The sequence below is a fragment of the Lethenteron reissneri genome, chromosome 43 (genome assembly GCF_015708825.2).
Source record: "Lethenteron reissneri isolate LAM-NWPU_2019-01 chromosome 43, ASM1570882v1, whole genome shotgun sequence".
Taxonomy (NCBI): Eukaryota; Metazoa; Chordata; class Hyperoartia; order Petromyzontiformes; family Petromyzontidae; genus Lethenteron; species Lethenteron reissneri.
This window is the reverse complement of record NC_083821.1, coordinates 10008656-10032708: the sequence shown is the minus strand read 5'-3', so window position 1 is coordinate 10032708 and position 24053 is coordinate 10008656. Positions and strand designations below refer to the sequence as shown.

At 44.4% G+C, this 24053-nt stretch overlaps 1 protein-coding gene across 2 annotated transcripts in view; it reads left to right on the top strand.

The window, feature by feature from the left end:
* The window catches only part of LOC133353404 (CUB and sushi domain-containing protein 3-like), a 634534-nt gene that overhangs the window by 291059 nt on the left and 319422 nt on the right, over positions 1–24053 (top strand). For both annotated transcript variants that reach the window (XM_061569655.1, XM_061569654.1), the window contains exons 9-11: positions 2778–2902; positions 21006–21127; positions 22261–22364. In XM_061569655.1, coding sequence (XP_061425639.1) covers positions 2778–2902; positions 21006–21127; positions 22261–22364 — 351 coding nt within the window. The remainder of the gene's footprint in view (positions 1–2777; positions 2903–21005; positions 21128–22260; positions 22365–24053) is intronic.

Here is a 24053-nt window from a genome sequence, read left to right as displayed (position 1 = left end):
ACAACAAAATTCAAGAACTACTAAACGATGGCAGCTATACAAAAATAAAAAGAGACCCCACCAACAGCCTCGTCTCCAAAACCAACAACATCATTTCTGCTTCAACCGCATTAATTGATCAGACCAAACAGTTCTCGTTGAAACCTTCTGCAGCCAGACCACCAAGATTGTACGGCTTGCCAAAGATACATAAAGAAGATACACCTCTTCGTCCCATTGTCTCTACTATCAACTCCCCCACTTACAAACTGGCTCGTTTTTTGTCCGAAATCCTACGGCCTTTCACTGGAAAAACCACCTCTGCAGTACTAAACTCTACTGACCTGGTATCGACAATCAAGGGGATTGCCCTGTCCCCAGACGACCTGCTTGTCAGTTTTGATGTGGTTTCCTTGTTCACCAAGGTACCTGTGCCTGACACCATCGCAATCATTGAAGACTTGGTTCATCAAGGACTGAATGCTGGGGTACCCCCCCTGGTGAGACACTGCTTAACCAATACATACTTCACCTGGAATGGAACCTTCTACAAGCAAATTGAGGGCACCCCAATGGGCTCCCCCCTATCTCCGGTTGTAGCCAACATCTTCATGGAGAAATTTGAGACGGACGCCATCCAGACTGCCACTCTACGCCCGACCTTATGGAAGAGGTACGTAGACGACACTTTTGTCATCTGGCCACATGGCCGGCCTGCTCTAGACCAATTTCTCGACCACATCAATTCCATACACCCAGCCATCAGATTCACCATGGAAGTCGAAAATGATGGCAAGCTACCCTTTTTGGATGTCCTAATCAAAAGGAGACTTGATGGTTCAATGAGCCACTCTGTCTACAGGAAAGCCACCCACACGGATGCTGATCTAAAACCGGATTCCCACCACCATCCATCTCAGAAGAATTCCCTCATCAAGACTCTATATCATAGAGCCCAATGCATCTCCGACCATGAACACATTTCCAGTGAACTCAAACACGTACGCCAAGCTCTTAAGGCAAATGGTTACTCCGACTATACAATCCGCAAAGCCATCACTCCAACCATCAAGAAGGATCCTGTTGAGGAGCCTTTCAAGACCATCACCTTACCCTACATTGCTGGGGTCACAAAAAAGATCTCCAAAATCCTGATTAAACACAAGATCCAGGTCCGATTCAACACAGTACATAAAATCCGTGATCTGGTACCGTCTGTAAAAGATGTGGTTCCAGACATACAGTACCCTGGCGTCTACAAACTAAGTTGCCTCTGTGGTAGCAGTTACATTGGGGAAACCAAACGACATGTCTCGGACCGCATCCGTGAACATAAAGCTGACCTGAAACACGGTAGGACTAACACCTCAGCCGTGGCAGATCACTGTTACAACTCAGTGGGCTCACATGATATTGACTTCTCCAAGACAGAGGTTCTCTGCAAGCCATCTGGCTATCATGAGAGATTCGTTCATGAGGCGATCCACATATACAAACACAGAGACAACTTTAACCGAGAAGATGGATTCTGGCTCAGCAATCATTGGAAGGACGTAATAAACCATTTCGATACACATTAGGGTGTGTAGAATAATACATAGTGTGATATTAAATGTATAAGATATAGGTTGGTTTACAGCAATACAGTATATAATTTAATGTTGGGTTTATCTATGGCAGTATATAGTACGGTATATGCTCGTGTGATGTAAGAGAATAAGGTTTAGATGGAAGCATATTATAGAATTTTTACGAGGTAAAATTGTAATGTATTACTTGCTGTTAGTAACTCAGCTTATTATAGAGTATAGTAAGTATACTGATGGTGCGATGCAGTTTATACTTTAGTTTTTTATGTAGTTTATACTTTAGTTTTCTACGTGGTTGTTGAGTAACTGCAGCTACATATCATTAACATTCCTTTCCTTTGTTACTGCTAATCCCTGCACCCCCCTTGGTTGCTGCTGATCCTGCATAATGCATGGGCATAATATGACTTTGACACCCCCCCGCCCAACGCCTACGCATTTTCCATGAATATGCTAAATCCCTCTTCACATGCACATTCTTTTTGTTAAGGCGCTCTTCAACCCCCAATGCAGCTTATATATAAGCTCCTAGTTTGGTAGTGTCTCATTCTTCACCTGAAGACGGCTGCTTGCGTTGTAGCCGAAACGTCGTGAGAATTGTTTTATTATTTTATTATGTTTTATTTTTATTATTTTATTACTTCCCTTCTACGTGACTTTACCGAAAGAAACAAGAAGATGAATCCCTGCAGTCACGAAAGCTTTAAATCGAAAATCAATTTTGGATCATTCCAACTTTGATAAATTCAACTTTAATGCTGATTTGGCCACCTACGTCCTCCTTCGTACGACGTGCCGGCTTTGATAGTTGCTCACGAACAGCATTTGCCCCAGTATATATATATGCCTTTGTCTGTGTGCAGCCATGCATGTGTTTGTCTGTGTTTGAATGCGCTGGTTCGCGTGCTGCACTACAAACCTGGCTGCCGAGTTCGATTCCTGCTCATGGCGAAAACCAGTGGACATTATCTGAACCAGTCCTGGGCCTCCCCTAGGTCGACTCAGCCTTAAATGAGTACCTGGTATGGTGTGTAATCATCACCACCAGGGATACAAAGGCGGCCGAGTCTGGTGCTTTCCACCCAGCCTCTTGTGTGCTGGACGAGGTGCTCGCTAACAGCCCTTGCCCCAAAAGTCTGTTGAGGCTATACGGTGGACCCTTGTCTTTGTCTGAACGCACAACCGAATTTGGTGGCGATCCCCATACAGACTTGGAGCCACCATCCAGTTCACCTGCGACGAGGGATTCGTTCTGCTTGGATCGAAGAGCATCGTCTGTCAGCGGGTGGCGGATGTGTTTGCAGCCTGGAGCGACCAAAAGCCACAGTGTAAAGGTTCGTCCGTTTAAGGAGTCAATATTCCAGTCAACGGGACAGCTTTGGGCAACGCTCCCCCTTATGAACTTGGTGAATGTTTGTTCGTTTCTGGATGGCGGTAACCATGTCAAGTGGCTGCAAGTGTGCGGTAGCCGTTACACACATTCGCTGATGGGAGGGTGACGTTTGATAGTGTAATACATGCGTTGGTTTTCATTCGTCGTGAAAAATAATCCCACATGTGGAAATTGCTCAGTATCATAATATGATTTCTGGACGTGTGTTAATTTAAAATGGGCTCCTCACAATCAGAAGGTTGCTAATTGAAATCATGACGATGTGGTTGACTAATCCATCATCTCACTGGGGTGAATAAAATGAGTTACCACTTTGGGAAACATCAACAGTGGTTGTCCTGTGTATGAATTGCTCTTGCCATAGGAATTTGGCAAAGTCACTACTTGGTTCAACGCAATGCTCGCTTGAATATCGAGCTTTGCCTATTTTGGTTATCTTTGCATGAATTCCTTTAGTGTTAGACTATAGCTAATCATGCTCAGTATTAAATCATGCAGGGTGGAGTATAAATGACTTACCCTGTACAGCTCTGATAGCTCTGTGGATGGTTATTGTTTATTGTGTGTGTTCATAAAAGCATCAAGGGGAAAATGCTTGCATCATGGAAGGATTTGTCCGGACATGATAAACATCTCTGTTAGATATTCTGTCTCCATGTAAGCTGCGACATTCTGGAAATAATAATGTCAGTTCACTGCCTTATGATCGTGTTCCATTGTGTTCAATTCCCGGCCATGGCTTAACATCAGTGGCAAATGATATCTGAACTGGTCCTGGGCGATCCCAATGTATTTTTTTTTCTACGAGGTAAAGCCCACTGAGCTATGTAGCTCTTTGTTCATACACGACCTGGCCACAAATTATAGCTCAACGAAAGTGGCTTATCATCATGTGGAAATGTACTGCAGCCAAATACACCAAACGCGTGTTGATTCTAAATGTGGAGGGAAACACCGGAGGACCCGGGGAAAAGTCCACGTGACCATGAGGAGAGACATACAAAATTACAAATAGACAGGCTTCAGGGTCGGGATCGAACCCACGACTTCCTGCATACCAGCGAGGTAGTTAACATCTCGCCACCACGGCATCATTAACCACGCACTCATTAACATTAGTCATCCGGCAAAGGTTAATTGAGTTTCAAGTCTCCGGCTTGATTTGTATGTGCGAGGAAGCCAGAGTGGCCAGAGGCAACCCCCCATGTGGGAGGAGATGTCACTCACATCCCTCGGGCTACCTCATAGCCCTGAGCAGTTGAGAGTCTCAGTAATCTCTGTGTAATCCACCAACCTGCTCTGCGAAACACAATTGCAGGCGTGCATCACCACGCTCAGCACATTTCATCTCAATGAGCTCTGCTGTGGTTAAATTAATGGAATTTCATCGACTGATTGATTGATTTAGAATATACCAAGCCTGTTGGTGCACTCTCTACAGAAGGAGATGTATGGGCCATTAAACCGCTACATTTGTCTGCGATGTCCGTACAATGTCCTCTTTTTTTGCTAATAGAATGGCATTAAAAAGATTAAAAAGATTGGTCTATCCTTTCCAGGCTGACAATTGTCTCAACACTTTGGTCAGAAATTAGACCCTAATGGCTCATCAACAACCCCATCTCGGTGTCACTTAAATGCTTATCTCAGTCACCCACCAACCTCCATGCTACACACGTGCCCAACCTACGGCAACCTCTTATTATGTCTACAATGCATTCTGCCTGCCTTTGCTCTGTTCACAATGTTGAAGTTGCTTAGCTATTCCTGCGATTGATGTCCGAATGTCCTCACTTCAAATGCCAGAATCCTCTTTCCTGATTTCTTGCTAAAGCCCAGCACTCTGACCAATGGGAGCAATGGGCATTGCCCCTTCCTCGGGTCCCCGTCTCCGAACACTAACCCTAATCTCTGGATTCTTCCAACATTAATCGTATTCTGCTCCAAGTCGCTTACCCTGTGCTCTCATGAAAATTCCTGGTATCCACTCTCATCCACTTACATTAATTTCTTAAACAACCTCTTCTAAAAACAGCACACAGGGGGCCTTCCTTCGTCAATATGGCCATATGCTCTCTCAGTCTCTTCCCATGCCTCTATCTCTCTCGCCAGCTCTCAAAAGGTTGCCGTGTTTTCAAGGCCCGTTAATTTTAACTGAACACTGCCTTAACTCTATGCTGTTCGTTCGCCCACGCTTTCGCATGATAACAGCTGCGGTCCGAAGATTCGAGGCTTAGGTGACACATACTCTCAGATCACTACGCAGCTTAAAATGATTTGTAGGATATATACGATGGCAGGTTACGCCACCCAGTTGATTTCGTATTTTGTTGTTGCATGTTTATTAAAACCACCTGTGTATACCACTTGTACAGCGAGTTCCAATCCCAGTCAGGGATGCGATTGGTCTCATCACCCTTCTGGCAGGTCGATAAAAAACACGTACCACTTTTGAGACATCACAATCGTGGTTGTACTGTCGTGAAGCTTGCCCTCAACGTGCCCTCAACGTGGAATATTCACCACAGACTCGGGACTATATAAAATAGTGTTAAAGTAGGGAGGCCCTTTAACGTTGCCTCGTTTGACTGTTGAGTTTATTTGATTTGTCATGCGGATGTCGCTTCTGTTTAGCAAGCTTGCCCGGCTATTTTACGAGGGATATCCATGGCTGCGTGAGCACAGCAGCAGCAACAAAACAAATACGTCACACCAACATTGCAGAGAATGAGTGGTGGAGTCCTTAAGGGACATTGCACAGCCAACAAACGATGTATTTGACGGTTGCGAAGGAAATGCACGCGAATAAAAACAATGGTTCAAATATAATATGAGAGCGAGAGGTTGCCAGAAAAGGTTAGGTAAAGGTGGCAGTAGGGCTCTGTGTGTTGGTTTGAAAAAAAAAAGAAACTAAATTGAGGGACAAAAATAAACGGAAATTATAAAACTAGTTTTTTTATTCCCAGGTAAGGCCCCACTGAGCTATGTAGCTATTTTTCAGAAACGACCTGGCCACAAATGATAGCTCAAACAAAGTGGCTTACCATATGGAAATGTATCGCAGCCGAATGCTCCAAATGTATGTTGAATCTAAATGTAGAGGGAAAAACCAGAGGACCTGGAGAAAAATCCACTGAACCATGGGGAGAACATGAAAACTCCAAATATACATCGGGCGTTGGGATCGAACCCGATGGACTCCTGTATTCCAGGCGAGGTAATTAAATCTTGAAATGAAGGGAAAGCTCAACAAAGTGGCTTAACATTCCAGAAACGTGGTGAAGTGGTATGCAAGAGATAGACCGGGGTGTTGTTTTGACCGCTTATGGGTTAACCACCCCTTAATGTGGCCATCTGTGAATCATGAAATGTGGCCAGGTTTCACGTAATCAAAAATTCAAAATTTAAAGGGTGCCTTCTGAATTGCAATCAAGGTCACTCACTGTTCCAAAGGTCTCGTTAAAAAATGTTTTGCCTGTGGCAATGTTTACATTTCCTTAATTGTTGCTTTTGCAAAAATAAATATAAAACTCGTGTGATTCTAAACAAGTGGGATATGTTGTAAGTGTATTGCCCTTAGGCTAAAGATGCATGACTCTTGGATGAATATGAGGGATATAATAATTTACATCCGTTTGTCAATCCACTGCTGGATGATTACCTCTCATTTAGTGAAGCGGGGTACAGGCCCCATTCAAATGTCACCACTGCTTCTATCTCGGCGTGATGCTTGAGTCCTGTTTAAATGCATTACAGGCAGGTGCTACCTATCAGGTTCACTACTTTATAACGCAAGTGTTTGCTATTTAAATCTAAGCAAATTTAAGCAACACAACAGATATAGGGAAAATGCATAAAAACGCGACAGCCTTACTGAACTATACTTTTTTATTTTACCAGGTCTGGCCCACTGAGCTATGTAGCTCTTTTCAGAAGAGGCCTGGCCACAAACGATAGCTCAACAAAGTGGCTTAACATGGGGAAATGTACAGCAGCCGAATAATGAAAATGCATGTTAATTCTAAATGTGGAGGGATAAACTGGCAGACCCGGAGAAGAATCCACGCGATCACGTTGAGAACATGCAAACTCCAAACATTGGGCAGGCGTCAGGTTCAGGATTGAACCCACAACCTCCTGTATACCAGGCGAGGGAGTTAACATCTCACCACCGCGGCACCTTAAAGCACATGTAAGGCAAACTCTACCTTCATCTCCAGCCCTGGTCAAGACACATCGAGAGAGATATACATCTCTAAGCATGGGGGGTACATGGGTGGGGGGCACAAGAGTAGAAACGAGGCGATCGAGGGAGAGAGGACAGGGCAAGAGTGGATGGCGAGGTGCCAGCAACGACGGAGAAAGGAATCCGGCGGAGGGCGAATCAACCTCGCGCTGAAGCGTCTCGCGCATGGCACGCTACGTTCTCAGATTGTAAATGTTGTGGCTTTGCTCTCCAACACACCAGTGTGCTGTACTCGTAACGAATTGGCACGTTCTGTTTACGTGACGAACCTACTAATTGGCTGCGTCGGGTGGTGACGGGTTTAACGACACATTTATATATTTACGTGATCTAACCCCCCGACAAAAAACTGTATTATTGCTTCTAGATTTGAAGCTTTCGTGACTGCAAGGCTTCATACTCTTAGTTCTTTCGGTAAAGTCACGTAGGTAAAATTAATAAAAATAAAACAATATTTTTTATAAACTTTACCTACGTGACTTTACCGAAAGAACTAAGAGTATGAGTATTATTGCTATTCTCAAAGTTGTTGCTTCTATTGATGATGATGAAAAGGGCGGTGCAACTCGTAACGCGCGCAGAGTATTTCACAAACACGAGTGATCGTGACCCTTGATGAGTGGAGAACGCCAGACAAAAGATGCAAGGCCTTGACGTTTCTCTTAAAAGTTGTGAGAACACCGAACTGCGGTGCTGCTGATGTCCAGCCGGGGATGGCATTCCAGATGGCTGGGGGAGGAGGGTGGCTGCCAAGGAGAAATGAAACCTGGCAAGCGACGGTCCTGGTCCATCGGTAAAGACAACGCCCAAGACACGTAGCCCACCGTCTAGCCTTCAAGGGGCTGTTTGGGAGCAAGTGCTGTTAGCGAGCAACCTGTGAAGGAGTGGCGAACTGCGGAGTTTCTGTAGTGCGGTGGGGGGGGCAGAAGGTGAAAATGGCAAAAGGCTTTCGTGAATATCGCCACTGTCGGCAACGTGGACATGAGACTGGCGAAAGGATTAAATGAATAGTCTTTGACTGCCGCAGATTATAATGAGGCGCGTGCTTTGTGGGAGGAGGAGGCAAGTGTCTTTGCGTGGCAGGCTTGGCAAGGAAACGCAGCTTTTGCTTTGGCGCGCGATGTGAAGAGAAGCTAGAAGCCGGAGAGGGTTAGGGGAGACAGGCCTAGTCAGTCGCCATAGCGGAGGAGGAAGAGATGCCTGACAGATGGACTAATGCGAGACTTGGCGAGGGCATCGACCATTGAAGTATGGTTAGAAGGTGGGGAGGAGGGCAAAGGGAGGGAACGGAGCAATGATGGGAGAATGAGAGGCGAGGAAGGGTGGCGTGGGAGGTGGCTAAGCACGTAAACTCTGCCTTGTTTTTTGTCTTCATAAACGAGGATGTCACTACTAAGCCAACTGCATTCATGCTCGACTTGTTGTAAATTAGGGCTTTGTGAACGTATTATTTCACACTCGTTTGCGCCCTCAAAATATCAGGACCTCGGTGTGCAAAACGGTAACGAGATGAATCCTCAGTGGTACGTTCATACAAACGGTGTGCCATTACCTTTATATGGAGAAGATTTCTCCCTCGTGCACGTACGTCTGTATTAATGGATGCAAATACAATGGCGTTTTATGCTCATTCATTCACTCGTTCATTTATTGGGTAATTAATATTAATTAAATGGCTTGTGGATGAGTTCCTTAATGCTGTCCATCGGGTTTACATTATAATCAGTGTAAAATACTCGCTTGTTGAACAGCATGTATAGTCTTTGCCAGTGGCGGCTCCTGCAAAATCTCTCAGGGGGGGCAAATGTCTGGATGATTGATAAGGATAAGGTCCACCCATGCAATGGATAAATTAACAGCTTAAGCATGTAAAGGCAACTTCACTTCTTTAATATTAATGAAAAATAAAGTGACTCTTACAATACATCTTGTTTGTTTCTATACTCACTATTAATACAATCCACTCAAGTTTATTTTATTAAAAATTCCACTAGGTGGCGACAAATTATATTGTTGGATGAAACGTGCTTACGTATGATGATGTAAGCACGTTAGGGCGAGCCCTCCCGGAAGCCATAGAGAATGCATTGCAGCGCCCCCCGGTCGAAAAAAAACATATTTGAATGTAAGTCTATGGGGCCACTCGGGGCGATTCTCAGCCGCAGTGAAATCGCCCAAAAAGAGACGGTACTCCACAGAACGTGACATGACGCTGATTAGACTATATCCAGAGGCACAGTGACGGCTAGCGTGACTCTGTGGTTGAATGACATTGGTGGTGCGTCGCCCAATCGCCCTAATGAAGAAACCGCCCCTGGTCTTTGCGCTGCACGCAACAATGCATTTTCTTTTTTCGGCTCAAAATTTGTAAAGCTTGCAAGTTCAGTGCCAGTCAAGGGTCAATGCGTCTGGGTTCAGCGAAACGAGTAAACGTGCAACGTTGGGTCCAACGTCTCCGAAGGACCTTCCTGAAAGTCGACCTCAGCCATCGTTTGGGCGAAGCTGCTCTCTCCCACGGGAATGTGGAATTTTGATTGCAGGGCCGAGGAGATTAGCCGCAAACCCCGAGTTCATTTTAGTACGGGAACACTGACTTTGAACTTGATGAAAATGAACTGAGTAAATTAAATACACGATGTGCGAGGACAGGTTTTCCCCATGGCTGTCGTGTTACGTCGGATTCAATGAGCTACCCCACCACTTCAGAGAGTGATCTCTCTGAACTGGTCCTGGGCCTCCCCTAGGTCGACTCCGTCACAAATAAGTATTGCATCTGGTGCAATGGGTAAACATCGCCACTAGTGAGACAAAGGCGGCCTTGAACGTGGTACCGACCACCCATGCCCCCCTTCGTGTGCCGTGCCGGCCTTTATACGTGCACGCTAACAGCACTTGCCCCAGCAGTCTTTTTAAGGCTCTAACGAAGATATCTTGTTTGTGGTGTGTGTGTGTGTAAATATACGTGTGACGGAGCGATGAGATCAGTTCATGTGCAGGAGTGAGATGGATTGTAGCTTCGTGGAACCGTGAACGATGGGAACAGTGTGGGGAGGTTTTACTCGGCAGCGGTGTGAATCAAAGTGCACCGCTGAGTCGGGCAGTTTAAATCGTGTGAGGCCCATCGAGCTTAAGAAGTTATTTTTTTTCCCAAATGATAAAACGGCCAAATCATCCGATACGGTATGCTGTAGATGCGTAAGACTCCGTGACATCATTTACAAGAGTAAGCAATCGTTCGCCAGGTTGCGTACCTGTCAACCCCTTATCAGTGCCTACTTTATCACAGACCAATTTAGACCTTATTGATCACCCCGTGCCCTTATAGATCTCTACGTTCATCCTCCAAAGTCCCATCACAACGGAGCAAGACAAACAAGTAATTTTTTTTTGCCAGTATTGAAACGGCCGTACACCGTATGGACCTGAAAACTCAATTGGTCTGTTGAAGAACACGGGTAAACCGTATGGGTTGACAGGTATGAGGTTGTCACGATCCACAATTTAACCACTAAACATTGCACACGGTGGAAAAGTTGGGAATACAGCCACGAGGCTAACACGTCTCACTACCGCCGGCACAATTATCCCATTGTTTCACGAGTCACAATAACTATGAGTATCATTGTTAGCTCTTCATTAACAGAAAAGTGATGGACTCCATTGATTGTATTTCGACTTCCTGTGAGTAAAATTGCAAACTGATTGCGTGCCAATTAGGATGATCTAATAATGTAATCATAGTAGCATGTGCACCGTGCCGTGATGTAACGGTAATTAAATATTTTACGATGGGGGTCAGGCATCTGTTCGACAATCGTTAACGCAATTGCCCACTTTTTCTTCGTGAGGATTTACTAAAGGGATGAGAAAGAGGTAGAGGCTTTCATTTTAAAAGTCATAAATGTTTATTGACATTCTGAAAGTACTATTTCGCACAACTAACCTTTCGTGGGTAGATGAGCTTTTACTGCATGCAGCATACCATTAATATGAAAATTTAATAGAGTTGTTTTGGTATTATTTCAATTTCAACCTGGTATTCAGATTGCCTAGGCGTGATGAGTTACACAAAAAAAAAAGAAAACGCCACTTGTAGGACACATTTATTGAAGTGTGTGTGTGGGTGTTTGTTAGAGGCTAATACGTCTTTGTGTGTGCATGACTGGATGTTTTTCAATGTCGTACTGTATATATTCTACATAATGGGTTCACGTAACTCCCTCTAGCCAGTGGAGGCCTCTCAATAATAGATTATTATGGCGCCACGGTGGTGAGATGTTAATTACCTCGCCTGGTATCGCTTGGAATGCACGGTGTGTTGGATTCGATCTCGACCCTGACGCCTGTATATTTGGAGTTTGCGAGTGTTCTCTCTGTGGACGCGTACATTTTTCTCTTGGTCCTCCCCCTTTTCCCTCCACATTTAGAAACTTGCGTTTAGAGTACAGTAAAACCTTGGATTGCGAGTAACTTGGTCTGCGAGTGTTTTGCAAGACGAGCAATTTTTTAAATAAATATTAATTTGATAAACGAGCGAGGTCTTGCAATACGAGTAGTACGTGTATACGCTTTGTCTGCCGAGCGTCACGTGATCACAACTGATATACGAGTGCTTTGGATTACAAACACGTTTCCGGAACGAATTATTCTCGCAATCCAAGGTTTTACTGTATTTGGCTGCGACTACATTTCCCCCACGATAAGCCACTGGGCTGAGCTGCCATTTGTGGCCAGGTTGCTTCTGAAAAAAGCGCTATATAGCTCAGTGGGCCTTGCCTGGTTAAAATAAAAAAAGTTTAGTTTGTAATTGTATTAATCGAATTGGCACGCTGCATCGTGACAATGTAATTTCGAGTGATGAATCACAACACGCCCGTTGCGTATATGTGACTGTGCGGTGTACGTGCGAAACGGCGACGTCGTTGTCAGGGTATTGCACTCTTATCCCAGATACCTAGGTTCAATACCCAAAACATGGGAAATGCAATAATTGGCGCATTACATCTAAAACTATCCTGAGCTTCCCTCGTAAGTTGACTCGACTTTAAACAAGTGCATAGTGGGTACAGTCTGTACAACACTCAAGAGGATGGATGTTAAGGTCAGGCAGCAAAATTGGTCACATCCCCTCCCTCCCCAGTCCAGCGTCATTAAGTGGCAGCAACTGGCGTCTACAGAGCTACACGGGATGAGATGTGCTTTGTGTGTGTGTGGTTTACGTACCTAAAGCACATTTTTATAAATATATATATTCAAAGCCGATATGAATGTTAAAATTACCATATTTACAACACGTTTGCCGTAAAAAAAAGTTATCCACTTTCGCAAATTCGTCGTAACCTTTTCAGGTGTGATTTGTCTAAGCCTTAAATCGACTGCTTGTTTCCTTAAGTCGTAAAGAGACGAAGCTGGCTCTTAAGTCTCCAAGACAATAGTTTTTAATGAACCGTGAGATTTGCTTTTATGTTAATGCACCTGCAAATGCCACCCGTGGGTTTTTATTTAATTCTGCGTTTGTTTTTAGACGTACGGGACAACTCTTGCTCGGCAACCACCCACACGTTTACAGGAGCCTTGGGCCACAGTTTATTGAAAAAATATATCTCGCAAAGTGGCACTGCATTTAGATCTTCTTGGTTCTTTCGGTAAAGTCACGTAGAAGGGAAGTAATAAAATAATAAAAATAAAACATAATAAAACAATTCTCACGACGTTTCGGCCACAACGCAAGCAGCCGTCCTCAGGTGAAAACCAGGTCCGTCGAGGCGACAGAGTCTGAATGAAACAGCACACGAGCTTGGAGCCCAGCTTATATATATGCTCCAAGCTCGTGTGCTGTTTCATTCAGACTCTGTCGCCTCGACGGACCTGGTTTTCACCTGAGGACGGCTGCTTGCGTTGTGGCCGAAACGTCGTGAGAATTGTTTTATTATGTTTTATTTTTATTATTTTATTACTTCCCTTCTACGTGACTTTACCGAAAGAACCAAGAAGATGAATCCCTGCATTTAGATGTTAGAGCACTTGACTTACAATCAGGTCATGCGTTCAAAACCCGCCCGGTCTCATGATCACCACTTTCTGGGAAGATGGCTGTAGTTGTTATTCGGAGAATTGGCCTCAATTATTTGTAATTTCCATAGTTTGTAAATCCCATCCACTGGTTCAAGGGCCCCCAGTGGAGATGACCAAATTCCCTCTGCTCCTTTCAGCTGGAAGACACTGATTCTTTTCGACTGGATTGTCATACGGCCAAATGGTAGCACGATTGCCACTTCTATGTGTGCATGTTGAACTTATTTTGCACCATATGTAGTCAACCGTGCTAATTGGAGGTGCGGGGAAAGGACAACAAATTAAACACAAAAAGCCGTTTTAAATACATTTGTTTTGCAGGGGTTCGCGGTTCCAGCCTCGTGGCTCCCTGGTTAATGATACTGCCAGTATGTTGATCGCAGACACTTGCCATCTGCTTCACAGTGGACGTTAAAGGTCCCGTGACTGATATTCGAAAAAAAATAGGCCGTGCGTGCTGGTCATGGTCCAGATTTTCCAAATGTGAAAAATGTAACTGTAATTAACTTAATTGGATAACACTACACAGATGCACCGGATTCTACTGGTCAGACTATACCTGTTTGTGAAATATAACCCCTCCGTTATAGCTTTTGTGTTATATAATGGGCACTAACTTTTAAAGTAATAAATGTATTTATACATTTTATTCATGATTAATCAATGCTTGGGTTACCGACTTCTCACACAGCTGGAATGCATCTGGCACTGAGAGATGTAAAATTGAGATCCAGGGTTGAAATCCAGGTCGCCTCCTCTGTGATTCAACAGAAATTTCATCGATACATAAAAAAATGTGAAAACGAGAAACATGGCTTTGAAAAATATTGGTGTTGACTTTGACAAATTGGTCGCATGACTACGAGCTACCCATCAGGGCCGGCTCTGCCATATATATGTTTGTTGAACTTCTTTCGCACCGTACGTAGCCAACCGTGCTCATTGGAGGTGTGGGCTCAGGATAACAAACTCAACACAAAAAGCAATTCCGAAGAAATTAGTTTTCAATCTAGAGGATTTGAAAGTGCATAGCTCCAGTGACTTCTGAATATCGGAAGGAGGAGCATTCCAGACAGTCGCAGAAGCGCATCTGAAAGTGCCGCACGATGCAGTACAGGAGGAGGGGGACACCGGCGTGCCAGACGCCGTCTCCGTCCGTCACGTTCCTCCTGATGTCGTCCTCTCAGCAGGGCCGAAAGACACGTGGAGGGGGGGGAGGGGTGGGAGGCGGTGGGCGACACACGAATTCGCCGAGACAGCGGCTCACAACTGGACGTAGCTTCCAGCGCCACCGCCGATTGCCCTATATAACGGGCAATCGGCATAACAAATCCACACTAAATTTGACAAGGAAAACAATATTTTGATTAAAACAAAGCAAAGAATAGGTGAATTGCACTGTAATTGTTAAATATGTTAGAACTACAAAATGTCTGGAAATGTAATTTAATAAATTAGGCAAATCGAGGCAATTGAAGAAAATTGGTACAAAATGTAATGCAATGAAAAAAAATTGGTTTAAGGCAGTTAGACAACTTCAAAACAAACTCGGTTTAATCAAAAATATAAAAAAATGGTTGGGACATATTGTAAGAGCAGAATCGCGGAGATGTGTCAACTGCAAAACATTTCGATGTAAGCTTTCGTGACTGCAGGGATTCATCTTCTTGGTTCTTTTGGTGAAGTCACGTAGAAGGGAAATAGTAAAATAATAAAATAAAACATAATAAAATAAAATTCTCACGACGTTTCAGCCACAACACAAGCAGCCGTCCTCAGGTGAAGAAACAGAGCCATAGAGTGCTGTCTTTCCGACAGCACTGTTTCTTCACCTGAGGACGGCTGCTTATGTTGTGGCCGAAACGTCGTGATAATTTTATTTTATTATGTTTTACTTTTATTATTTTATTATTTCCCTTCTACGTGACTTTACCGAAAGAACCAAGAAGATGCACAACATTTGTTTAGAAGTGGCAGAAGGAACTCATCTATGGCTCGTTGTGATGATATCGATGGTATTGGCCACGGTGACCTCTTGGTCTTTTTTTAATTCCACTTGCTTTGAGGGCAAGTGGAGGAAGTGTGTGTGTGTACGCGTGACCTCATCACCTGTATACGATTTATATATATCGATTTAGTGCATGCTTAAACACTGATTAATCTGCAAAAAAGCCATGCCATGACCTTAACACAATTCCATTCATTGATTTCTTCAGATTTATAGGACAGGGCTTCAGACGGAAAACTCCGTGACTATTGCTCCTCAACGGGTGCATTTGTATGGCAAGTTTTAGCCGTGTGTGGACAGTCAAACCGTTTGCATCGCTTAATTCGCCGCTATTCAATCCTTACGTACGACAAAAATACATTCATGAGCTAAATTCCAATGTCAAGGTCTGCTTGCCGCGGGAGGGCTTCCAGAGAGACTTTGTGTAGTTTTGTTATTCTTCCATTGAAGGAGTGCAGACCACAGCGCTTTACTGTATGGTCTACAGTTTGGATTGCACGACCACAATTGCACCACTGTGGCTTATGTCTTGAACGTTACATTGTTGTCGGGAGATGAGCGCGTCGGCCTGTTGATGTTCCGATGCGGTTGATGGTTCCACCAAGTGTTCTGGAGAAGGAATGTCAAAGCTTGGAGGTGGTGCAATGTTTGGGTCTCGTTTGGGTAGAAGACAGTGGCCCCTTCTTCCGGTGGCTCAACTTGCTACGGTTTTCGTGTCACCTTTGACTTCAACAGGCATTCTTAATCATAGGTCTCTTTCATAAATATAATCTAAATGCTATTTTGTAACACAACAACAACACCACCATTCACCACTAAGTGGCAGTGACATCACCATGGCGCTTGTGCCAGGCCAGGTGCACTCTGAGGCCACGTAAAGTGTCTAAGGCCCGCTGGCAGAAGGTCACGGGACAGACCCAGGAGTCGTGGATTGACTGACTGATATTATTGGCTGATGCACCACCTGTGCCCCCTACTGTGCCAACTTGTTATGTTTTAGCTACCCAGGGCTCTGCTCGTTTTTATGAGCATCACTCTTCTGCCCTCCATTGTTGCTGGTAGGCGACTGCCTCCAACTGCCCAGTAGCATCCTTCATGAGCCTCCTCCACAGAGGCCGATCTTGACACCACTGGTACCAGTCCTTGGCAAGTGCACTCAGCTCCACATCCTCTTGTACCACATGATTCCATCTATTCTCTAGTTCATGCCACACCCATTTAGCTCCTTCTATCTGGCCGAACAAAAGCTATTTAGGCATGTGGTGGCTGGGCATGCGGGCTACATGACCTAGCCAATGCAACCTTGCCTGCCTGAGGAGATTGATGGGATTTTGTCCAGATCTTTCAAGGATTTGTGAACTCCTCACACAATCCACCCTAGTTAAACCCAGGATGTGTAGTAGGCAGGCCAGTCTATATGTTTCTAACCAGCGAAGATGTTCCATTAGGGGGGCCACGTTTCACAAGCATAGAGAAGGAAGGGCATGATCATGGCCGAGAAGACCCAATGCTTCGTGTGTGGAGCAACAGAACAGGTAGCTTCCACACAGTGTTACACAGCCGATGAAAATATAATGCCACTCGACTGATTTGGAGTGAGATTTCTGCTGTCAAACCGGAGCTGGTTATGAGCACAGTGTCTAGGTATAGAAAACTCTCCACTCTTTCTCCAACTGCCCCACCACCAATGGATGGAGTGTTTGATTGCACAAATTGGTGGGGCTAATGATAAGGCCCCACTTGGTGGCACGTTCCAGGTTCAGCAGCAGCGCCTCCAACTCCTCCTCGGAGTGAGCAGCAATCACCAGATCATCAGCATAGATAACATGGTTGACAAATAGGGAGCCATCCCTCGACTGCACCCGAAAGGGTATCAATCAGCCTCCCATTGTATCTGTACCAAATGGAGATTCATTCGGTACAGCCATATAAGCCTTCACAAGCTTTGTGGTCGAAAAATATGTTAGATTCCAAAGAACACAGGATGAGATGTTACTATCCTTTGTGCAAGCACTTCCAAGAGTTCATGAACAGTGAGCCTGGTGAAATTTGGGGAGCGCATCGTCAGTAGTGACCCTTTGGTTCCTAGGGTGTTTCGGCCTTTCATACTATACACCCTCCCCAAAGGCGGCCAGCGACAGGGTGATCAATCCTACGCTTGCGTCCCATTCCCATATAGTCATAGGAGTTGCCTTGTTGTTGGTAGCCAACATCCCATGGGACTATGCATGGCAGGGGCGTCCTCCTCCCTGAGTCAAGCATTGTTGACTGCATACCTCCTGGCCCTCTCACTTTGGGGCCCAGCTGGGGTCTTTCCTCTTAAAGTGGAAGCCAGAGGACATCTCTGTGGCACGCCAAGGTGAACAGGGAATGGCTCCAACTTTATCCGGACCTGTTCGCCATCGTGAAGGTCCTTAATTTTTGTGAGCAGAGTCAGAGACTCCGAATGCACAAAGAACAACCCACAGCCCAGGCCTATTGATGGTATCATAGGCCATGACCAGGTCAATAAAGTAGAGATGTAGGTCCTGTTGGAATTCCCTACACCTCTGCTATAGCAGATAGACAGAAAATATGGCATCTGTTCAGATCTGCCCTGGCCTGAAACCACACACCTCTGATTAGCACAGTTGGCTTCATACGGTGCACAATAATTTCAACGTAATACCGCCATCTAGGAGAAATGGACGCCGTTAATTTGAATCCAGATCTGATCGGTAGAGCTAAATGCACTGCTGTTTTTTGTGGTGTAGAATGTCACGTAAAGATGCCGCTGATTATATATTTATAATTAATATAACAGCCAATATTTGATTAATTTTAGAAGTCTTACAATTCAGTGATTTTTCTTCTCAGCTGGGGCATGTGTCAGTGTGTTGCATATAGGTTCCATGGGAGCAACGGCAGCAGTGATTTTTGAAGACGCGCGTTGGTGTGTGGTTTGTGTTGCTGCTAATAAATGAACAAGTGATGTCAATGTTCAGTAATATCTGAGCCAGAAGTACTGGGCCTCCAGCAGCTTAGTTTCACTCAGCTATAAATTAGTTGCCGGTGTGGTATGTAAATATGACAACTTAGGGAAAGAATATGGCTCTACGTGCATGGTACGAGTTCCACTTCCCGCTTTTGTGTAAGGCAGACAATGGTGGCTAACATAACGTTTTCCTCAACAGCAGTCCATGAGGCTGTACACCGGAACCCTAGTCCGTTTTTCTGCATCCATGCAAAGACGCACACACACAAGGAAAGGACAGGCCACTAACACTGGTGTCGTATTAAATAAAGTCAGCACTGATCTCAGACAAGGGTATTAGCAGATGTTATTCGTAGACGCCAACGTTTTTCTTTTTACAGCTTAGCAGTGTGTGCCCTTCACAGCTGTACATATGCCCTTTCCTCATATAAAGTTGGGAGCATGGTATTTCAAAGGTAAATACGCTTTTGTGTTGACTTTGCTCTCTCAACAATCACTAGCTTTTATTTCAAAACATGACCACCTGTTTCAGTTTTCCACAGTAGTTGAGACTTAACCTGTGTTTATGTACTTGCATGATCATTGCGGAAACGTATATTTTCATCATGGGACGTTTTTTGCCAGGAACAATTAGAACATGTTTGACCCTTTCTAGCAATAAAACGGGTGTTAAGATGTTCAAACACAAAATAGAAACCTTTTGCAAGGAATAAAGTCTGTATTAACCACACGTTCCTGTAGTGAACATGCAAACAAACTCTGATGATATATCTATTGTCCTTGAAACTGATTGACCTACACCAAAGACACCCTTCTTTATGGCCTAGTCTCACCAGTGTCAGACAAGAGAACGCCAAAAGGCCAATTAGTTTCAAAGACAATGCACATATTTTCAGAGCATGTATTGTTTGCATGTTCACCACAAGTACGTGTGATTAATGCGGACTTGATTCCTTGCAAAAAAGGTCTCTATTTGGTGTTTGAACATCTTAACAACCGTTTTATTGCCAGAGACAGTAAAACCTATTCTTATTATTCACAACATACCGTGGCGGAAATTCCAAATGTCCTTAAGGGGCCAGACGATTAATTGGATTTACCACTATTGACTCGCCACTCAGAGGAACAGATTGTGTGGCGTCTACAGAGATGCAAGGTGGCCGGGTGGCTCAAGAGTGATGGGCTGGACATCGGTGAGCTCTCCTGGGTTCACATCCAGGCAGCTGGCTGTGCTTAAACTGGGTTCTTAACTGAGTTTATTTTTACTCGGTTCTTACGTTGGAGGATTGTCTCAGCCCCATCACCAATGACTGCACAAACAGAATCTACGTTGCGTTGAGTTTGTTTCTCCACCTGAATGTTGCTCATTTCCAGTTCTGTAATAAACCCACGACTGGAAATGGCAAGACATTTGCCAGGGGAACTCATCAATAGTTCCCCCCCACCCCCACTAGGTCTGAGGAGGGGGAGGTTGAGCTTCGCTCTATGTGTGTGTCTCTGTGCATGTCCGTGGGTCTCTCTGTTACTCATGGGGTCCATCTGTGAGTTAAATATATATATTTTTATGAATCCTTAATGCCTTCCGGAATGCAGTCGGGTTAAAATTGTCACTCCCACCACGGCTTTCTGGGGTATTCCGGCCTATTTCCACCACTGAAAAAACTACTCTCTATATATATTTGACTTTAATGTCAAGAATATTACGATGTGAACCGGAGGTCACTTTGTGATATCTGCTTCTGTGGGCCGTTCTCTAATGCAGATGTTGGCACTGCTGTGTTGCGAGAGGTCCGTAAGGACTCTTTGTCTCATGATCAGACGCTGATGGGGAGGGAAAAGGATGAAAACACTCACAAGACGACACTGGAGAGATTATACACTGGTGGGATTTTAACTCACAACCTTTGGATCATGGATCAAGTATTGATAATGGATCAAACGTTAGAACCATAGGTTACAACTCTGGAGAGATGATTGCTCATTCTTGCATATGGTAAACTAGCTTTACTACCCGGCTTCGCCCGAGACTTGGATTCTTGTCTTGGATTAATACACGGCCTACGCAGATGGTGGGGGGGGGGGGGATGCGTGACGTCAGCAGGCACACTGCGTAACGCTGCCGCATGCGGGTGACATCACTGATGTGACGTCACCGCTCACTTGCCGTGCAAAATATATTCATTATTGCGCCCCCCCCCCCCCCCCCAAAATACAAAAGTAAATGTTTATACTGTTTACATTGTGTACAGTCTGTAAGCTACCCACATGCCAAATTTCAAGTTTGTTGCATGTTGGGAAGTATGCTAGACATTTCGAACAGACACACATCCATAAATTTCCCTTTTATATCTATAGATTTTCAGGAGCTGAATACCAATGTCGAGGTCTACTAGCCATGATAAAATGGCAAAATGGCTCCATGAGAGAGTCAGTGTAGTTTTGCTGCTATTCTGCCTCCGTTGCAGGAGTGCAGGCTACAGCGATGCGCTATATGCTCCGTGGTTTGGGGTTGCACGTCCACAATCGCACAACTGTGGCTTGTCTTTAACTTTCAACTCATGAAGATGTGTGGATTGGCCTGTTGATGGGAACTCTGGAGAGATAGTTAAAACTCTTGCCACCTGGCCAAGACTGTTAATTTTGAATGCATGGATTATACACATGCGTCTGTGTCAATCACTAAATTCATGGGGCTATAACAAGTATCATTTTTGTTGTTGTTGTTGTTGTTGTTTTTGCAGCCCAGACATGTGGCGCCAATGTGTTTGGTCCCAGTGGAACCATCATGTCTCCAAACTTCCCGGGTTTCTATGAAGGAAATTCCCACTGCGTCTGGATCATCACGGCAGTCAATCCCAATAAGGTGAGATGCCATACGATATTGGGTGGTTTTGTTTACTGTCATTAGACGAGATAGATAGACAAGAATCATACAATGATAGATGGATTTCTTACTTGTTTATTTATTTATTTAAGAAAACATATTTCTCAATTTCCCCTGACCTGCGAGACGGCAGAAAATGGTTTTAGACAGTTTTCCTGTACTCTATAAATATCACTTGCGTTAGTGGATGGCTCTTGCCCATAATATCTTACGCATTTTTGGAACGGCCCACACCCTTCTGATGAGGCTCAAAGATGTCAAAACCAGATTGGTCCAGAAGGCCTCATGGTCAATGGACTTGCGTGTCATTTGAATGCGGTGATTTGTGATTCACTTGTTACGTACAATCATCAAAGGTAAAGCATTTAATGTCATACTATATAGACTTTATTTGTAAGAGGTCGAGGTGGCTGGGTAGTCAAGGATCTCACAGAACCTTTTACAGCATTTATCTGACAAGCCTGCGATTCTTGATTCAAATCCAGGTGATTTAACTAGGTTTTCAATTGTTGCAAACTTGATTTTACCTTTTTGCTTGTTTTATCAAGGAATTGTCTCACCGAGTCTAAAGACGTTCATGGAGCGTCCTGACAAGTTTTCAAAAGTAGGGGGCGATGTTGCTGCTTGTAAATCTATTTGAGTAATTTACAGGTGATGTTTCATTCCCCGTTGGGCTGTTTGGCCAATTCCAGTTTGAGTTTATTCTGATTTGTTACAAGGACGATCCTGTTATGTCGGTTGCCTGGCTATTTTACACGAGAGGTCCATGGTGTGTGAGCACAGCCACAACAGTCTGTCTCACACAATGAGACAGACTGTTCCTAGGATTGTGGCATTTTCACCTCTGGCTCAGGGGTATGTAAGTTGAACTTCTTCCGCACCGTACGAAGCCAACTGTGCTAATCGGACGTGCCGGGGAAGGACAACAAACTAAACACAAAAAGCAGTTCTAAGGAAATTCGTTTTCAATCTATATTTAAAAGTGCATAGCTCCAGTGGCTTCTTAATGGGGGGGGGGGGGGGGGGGGGGGGGCAATTGATACGGGTGCTGCCCCATCGCTCGTGTTGGTGGGGAGACTCTCATTTTGTTTGTGTCTCCGTGTGCCCGGCAGGTGATGCAGGTCAAGTTTGAGGAGTTTGACCTTGAGCGGGGCTACGACACGGTCATGGTCGGGGATGGAGACGAGCCAGGAGATCCCCGCTCCGTCCTGCATGTGTAAGCAAAGACCTGATTCTTGTTCACACATCGTGCAAATAGCAGATGCCCGCACAAACCAAACGTCACGTAAGGAGGTGTCCGGGTGGTTCAGAGGTCCGAGCACTGAGCTGGCAACCGCTCAGATTATAGATTCAAAACAAGGCAGCTGCTGGTTATTAAACCGGCTTCTCTTGTGTAGTTGATGGTTGCAAGCCTGGTCATTAATCAATGCACAAATTAAAAACAATACATTGCATTAAATTATGTCCTGCACTCAATTTGGCTAAATTCCAGCTGTAAGAGTGAAAAATAATGGTTTGACTGGCAAGCGACGGATATTTATCTTGTGAGGTAGAACGAACGGGAGATTGCTATCCCTTACTGTGTGGGACTGTATGTCATAATATAGGTTTTGGGTTTTGGATCAGATCGCGTTATTTATAAATGTGTCGTAACCCTCCACCTCCCGACACGGCCAAACAGTAAAAAATTTGTCACGTTTTTCAAAGGACGAAATAATTCACTTCTTTAGTCCGCCGGTGTGTTGAAGAGAGAATAAACAGCATTTTAAAAATTTGACTGTAGGTCACTTGCAGGGATCTCAGAGGTCGTAGCTCTGCGATATCCACTTCTGCGGGCAGTTCTCTAGCAAGCAGGGTTGCTCTGCTGCTCTGCGAGAGATTCAAATAGAATGTGTCTCTTGATGTGACTCCTATCATTCAATACAGATAAAACACTGAGGATGGGGGGGGAATTAAAAGTAAAAAAAATATTACTTTTTGCACGCAACAGCACATGTCCAGGATACAGTGCTATGGAAATGGGGTTGGTGGCTTACGCAGAGATTTTCACATGTTTTAGATGCTCACCTAAATGGGTAATCAGGCGGTAGAAAAAGTGGGTTTGTTGACCAATCCATCCAACTTGTTGAGTGTTTTTCAGTTTTACACTATGTGGGGTCTCCCTTGACAGTTTATTCTTCTCCCACGTGCAAAAGAGAATCCATGCACTCATTCTGGACAACTTGTGAGATATTCGCGGATAAATAGGAAGACTTATTTGATCAACCGTTACAGTTTGACCGATGGTAACAGTGAATTGGGGTTCGTAGAGGCAGGTAAAAACGTGTTATCGCTCGAGCAGGGCTGATTTTCATGGCTGAATAATTCACTTTGGAAAACAAACAAACAACAAACTAAAACTTAAATTACATTTTTAAGAAACAAGTGTTTTAGCCGGCAGAAATGTATTTCTTTATAATAGAAAAAGTTCGGAAAAAACTTTTACTGACTATATAAATTAACGTTGAACATGCCTGGAATTTCACGGCTTGATTACGTAAGAAAAGTAAGGAGGTGTGATGGGTGGGACACACGTGCAGGATGGAGGAGGGCGCAGGTTTCTAACGTGGCCATTAGGGTGGCACCGAGAGGTTGGTGACTGAGTAGAAGACTTAAAGCCAGATGGTGAGATATGGCAAGGACAGACCTCGTAGGTCATATATTGACTACAACGGCTACCGGATGTGTCAGAAGGAAGCATTGTTGTGGTGTGTTGTTATCAGCGGTATTAACTACGATGCCCTTTGGGTGATAGTGTCTTCTTTATGGAAAGTAAAATCTAATAGATTTTCACTTAGCCAAATGTTACACAAAGACAGTATTTTGGTATAGTCTGACATTATCAGAGCAAGGATTGCAAAGGCAA